General features: G+C 45.7%; 2 protein-coding genes across 2 annotated transcripts; both read right to left on the bottom strand.

Moving 5' to 3' along the window:
- Positions 1-899: 899 nt before the first annotated feature.
- On the bottom strand, positions 900-2,153 carry LOC108730215 (uncharacterized). The gene is made up of 2 exons (XM_018459778.1): positions 1,266-2,153; positions 900-1,070 (listed from the first exon to the last, which is right to left on the bottom strand). Exons 1-2 carry the CDS (start codon positions 2,151-2,153, stop codon positions 900-902), a joined length of 1,059 nt encoding a protein of 352 aa, XP_018315280.1.
- A 55-nt stretch (positions 2,154-2,208) lies between these two features.
- LOC108730214 (uncharacterized) lies at positions 2,209-4,284 on the bottom strand. Its single transcript, XM_018459777.1, has 3 exons — positions 4,065-4,284; positions 3,778-3,926; positions 2,209-3,657 (listed from the first exon to the last, which is right to left on the bottom strand). Exons 1-3 carry the CDS (start codon positions 4,282-4,284, stop codon positions 2,209-2,211), a joined length of 1,818 nt encoding a protein of 605 aa, XP_018315279.1.
- Between the last annotated feature and the right edge of the window lie 759 nt (positions 4,285-5,043).

Below are 5,043 nucleotides of genomic sequence, written 5' to 3'. Positions count from 1 at the left end.
ATGTCATCCCTCCTCCCCCTCCCCCGTGCCGTCAGCCCCCTCGCCTAGTGACGTCACTCCCTGCTCTCTCCGCGGACCCCCCCGCGCCGCGGGATCCCCTCTGCGCCTTACCCCTCTCGGAGCTCCCGAATTAGAATCCCCCTTATTACCCAACTCTATTGACTATTAACTTTTGACTTTACTGGCTGATTCGCTTCTCATTACTGTCTTCTGACGTCTCACTACTGACTGACTTCTGACTATTGACTATTGACTTTACTGGCTGATTCGCTTCTCACTACTGTCTTCTGACGTTTCACTACTTGTACGAAAATTGTCTTTTGTTTGAGTGCTGCTGCACATCACACCGATTCGCGGTACAATTTCTTCGCGTGGCGTGATCGAAGAATCGTATATTCTTCTTAGTTGACGGGTGAATTAAAACGATATCGTTCACTGAGGGGTAAAGAACATTTTATTAACGGAATCAGAATACCGCATATCACAATGGCGATTATGAGAGATGCTTCTCGCAGGACGGTTGATTGAGATTTAACTTAATCCAATAACGGACTGATAACGGTGCCGCCGCGTCATGCCCAGTGAATCAATCGATAGGTAGCGCCGCGGAATATCGCAGGTGGTGCCAATAGGGAAATCGCACGGTAACACAAATAACTTCGTCCGATTCTCGCGTATCGAACAACGCCGCCCCCCTTGAAAGGATAGCTTTCAATGACGAACCGAGACATCCATGGTAAATAATAAACAAACAAACAAGCAAACACAAAGAAAACGTATAATATGGAGCTCGTAACGTTTACTGAACTTAATCTATCGTATTTAATAATAACATTGTGGAAATAAATCACAGTAGACTTACATACTAAACGAAGAAAAATAAAGTGACGCAAAGAAAATTACGAACTATCGATCGTGTCGCAGCTGGGATGTGAGTCCTGTAATTCTAACAGTAATATAGCAAGTTTAGACAGTGGTCTCACAAAGGAGCCATTGACGGTCTTCACCGTGGCAGTTCGGGCAACGCTGTTTGCGCCCGGATGAATTTGCTGGACACGTCCCAACATCCACTGTAAAGGGGGTAAATTTTGCTGTTTTAACAAAACAAGCTGATTAGGTTGTAGCTGCAGGCCCTTATTTGCTCTCCATTTCTTGCGTTTCTGCAGGGAATGGAGGTACTCTGTGCTCCACCTGCGCCAGAAATGTTGTCTAATTTATTCAACCCGATGCCAACGAATCAGGCGATTTTCATTCACATCGCTCACATCCCTGCAAGGAAAACTGTTTAGTGGCTCGCCAATTAAAAAATGACCTGATGTAAGATATTCTAAATCATTGGGATCGGTGCTTAGCTGTGTAATCGGCCGCGAATTGAGTACTGCTTCGATTTCGCAGAGTGCCGTCTGCAGCTCCTCGAAAGTCAAATGCGCCCGCCCCATAATGCGAGTCAAGTGGTACTTTGCCGATTTGACGGCGGCCTCCCATAAACCACCAACGTGTGGCGCGTTTGGCGGAATGAAGCTCCACGAAATGGATTGTTCATGCATAAATCGTTGTATATCTGAATTCGCTCGCTGACTATGATAGAAATCGTACAATTCTTTGTTTTGGTTACGGGCGCCTACAAATGTGGTTCCATTGTCTGAGTACATTTTAGAGGATTTCCCTCTACGCGATATGAATCGTTTAAACGCCGCGATGAAAGCGTCGGACGTTAAGTCGCTGACAAGCTCTATGTGCACTGCTCTTGTTGCGAAACAAACAAAGATGGCTACGTAGGCCTTAGAATACTTCGCGTTTCGTCTTTTGCCCTCTTTAATTGAAACCGGACCAGCATAGTCCACCCCGCAATGTGCAAATGGTTTGGACACTGTAACGTGGCCCGCGGGCAAGGAGCCCATAATCGCTTCGGAATGGCGTGGTTTGGCTTTGAAACACGTAATACAGTTTTGGATCACCTTACGTGTCGCGGAGCGCAAAGATAGTGGCCAAAACTGTTGCCTAACATTCATTCCTGCATGTAGATTTCGTATATGTTCTCGCTCTATAATGAGTCGAGTGAGAATGTGATTACGCGGAATCACTATAGGATGACGAGTGTTGATTTGTAAGTTCGAGTTGCTCAATCTATCATCGCAGGAGTCCTGACTCATCAATGAATGGGGCTAACGATCGTAGGTTACTGGTGACAGCAATTGAGTCCCCCCTCTACAATGCTTCGTAATCCCTTGTGAATGACTGTTTCTGTACAGCCCTACATATGATATCTAAAGCATGCGATGCCTCCATGGGCGATATAACAACTGATGGAACGCTCGGATGATGCTTCCTCGAAAAACGCAAACAATACGCCACAATTCGTATGATTCTATTGATACTCGAACACCTAGTCAACAGCTTATTGACTACACAGTCACCCGTGGAAGTCACAACTGAAGATACCATCCTCAACTCTAGTAGATTCTCCCGTGGTTGAATGATGTTTCCGCCCGGCCATAGGTCATCGTTGTGTCGCAAAAAAGAGGGTCCGTGCCACCACGAAGCATTATTGATTAATTCGTTGGGATTTAGTCCACGCGACAGAACATCGGCGGGGTTATTTGATGAGCTGACATGGCGCCAGTCTTTGAAATCCGTGAGTCGCTGTATCTCGCCAACTCTATTTGCCATGAAAGGTGTCCACTTCCGAAATGGCGAGCCTATCCAATTGAGTGTGATCATGGAATCTGACCAACAAAACCTCCTCGAATGCTCCAACTGTATTGCTTCACCAACCTTTGACATGAGACGAACTAATAGCAAAGCTGCGCACAACTCAAGCCGTGGTAGAGACACCGCCTTAAGCGGAGCGACTTTTGACCTGGAACACAATAATTCTATTCGATACTCATGTGGCCTCAACTTCGTGCGGAGGTACACACAAGCGTCATATGCCCTTTGGCTAGAGTCACTAAACCCATGTATTTGCATCGACCGCGAGTTGGAATCAAACTTGACCGCGCGAGGAATTTCCAGCTGATTGAGAACCACTAATTGTGATCTGAACATGGTCCAGCGCGTATGAATGTCTGGAGGGACAGATTCACCCCATTGAATACCTATCTGCCACAACTCCTGAACAATGAGCTTGGCGATAACGATGACTGGGCCCAACAATCCTAATGGATCAAATATTCTCGTGGTTTCAGATACAATGCTGCGTTTGGAAATTGTAGAAGCCGACGCGGGTTCACAATGAAAGTGGAAGGTGTCTTCGATTCGATTCCATTGAACACCGAGAATGCAAGCTTCGATCTCATTGCTAATTGTAATTAATTTATCGTTTTGATTGCCTAGGCCCTCGAGCAAGCTGGGACAATTGGATGCCCATTTATCTAGTTCGAAACCTCCTTCTCGTAATAATTCAATCACCTCATCGCGTATGATTCTTGCTTCTTTGACGGTATCTGCTCCCGTAAGCATGTCATCTATGTAAAAGTCCCGAATGAGGTGCTTCGCTCCTAATGGATACCTTGAAGAAAATAGGTTAGCGAGGTGAACGAGACACCTAGTGGCTAAGTATGGCGCTGTAGATGTGCCATACGTTATGGTGAGCAGTTCGTAAGTGATAACTTCGTCGGTAGAACTCTCTCGCCATAGAATCTTCTGTAAACCAGTCTGTGAGGGGTGCACTAATATTTGTCAATACATTTTAATGATATCGGCTACGATGACATATCGAAACGTTCGAAACCTTATTAAAATAGACACCAGGTCTTGTTGGACGACTGGATCTACCAATAAGACATCGTTGAGAGATAACCCGCTGCTGGTCTTACAAGAGGCATCGAATACTACTCGTATTTTGGGAAACTGACCCGAGGTCTTGAATACGCCGTGATGCGGCAAGAAAACGGATGGCGATCCTTCGTCGCTCTGAATATTGACTGGGCACATGTGCCCAAGATTTACGTATTCATGTATGAACTTCGAGTATGACTCTTTAAGTTCCGGTTGACGTTTGAAACGCCTCTCTAACGCCTCCAATCACTTTAAAGCGATCTTGCGAGACTCTCCGAGCTTACTGAGTGAATGTTCCCTGACCGGTAATTTAATCACCAATCTACCTTGAAAATGCTGTTCACAAATACCTTCCTCGGATGTGAGTTCATCCCTCCGATCTACCGAGTCGGTTAGTTTCCAAAACTTGTCCAGTTCCGCATGTAATTGGATATTTGAAATGGACGTATGCAGCGATAGCGCCCTCGACGCGGACCGAGGTGTACCACCCAAACATCCTGCCATAATCTATCCAAAACGAGTCCTTTGTAATGTCGGATGCTTTGATGAAGCCTTTATTTGTCCCATGCATAGCAGATCCCAAAATATTTATAATGCTCCGAGAAGGAGGTCCACTTCAGACGACACATTGAAGCGGGGGTCTGCCAATTTAATGTTACGCGAAAATTCCAGTTCACCTTGCTTGAGTGAAAACGCCGGGAGCTTCTCTGTTACGTTATCAATGACTAGGCAATCAATAGTGACATTATACGGATTTAATCTAGATTGCACTTTAATTCGTGCTACTTGCCTTAACATTGAAACTGTACCGCTGACGTCGGAAATAGACACGTTTGACCGTCGCGGTTTTATTTTAAGCATTGATAGAAATCTTGATGAGACAAAGTTCGCTTGCGATCCGTAATCGAGTAGCGCTCGACATGGTTTGAGAGTACCTTCGATATCAGGTACGTAAACTAGCGCGGTCGACAAGAGTACGTCATTGTTCGCGACAACATTGGAGGTGTGCGTGGTCACTAGCGGAGACACATCAGCCGACCTTGTCTCTTCGGAAATATTCGCGGGTTTATCGACACGTTCTGATGAAGCAACGTGTTATGCTTCCCAGAACACATTTTACAATGTCCGGAAGTGCATTTGTTCGCTACGTGAGAGGCGGACCGTAAACAATTGAAACATATCTTGCGAGTACGAATTTCGGCTGCCCTACGCGAAACAGACAGCGCTAAAAATTCTTTACAGTGGTAGATTGAGTGCTCGCCC

The sequence above is a fragment of the Mycetomoellerius zeteki genome, unplaced genomic scaffold (genome assembly GCF_001594055.1).
Source record: "Mycetomoellerius zeteki isolate Tzet28-1 unplaced genomic scaffold, Tzet1.0 scaffold860, whole genome shotgun sequence".
Taxonomy (NCBI): domain Eukaryota; kingdom Metazoa; phylum Arthropoda; class Insecta; order Hymenoptera; family Formicidae; genus Mycetomoellerius; species Mycetomoellerius zeteki.
This window is presented reverse-complemented; position numbering and strand designations above follow the sequence as displayed.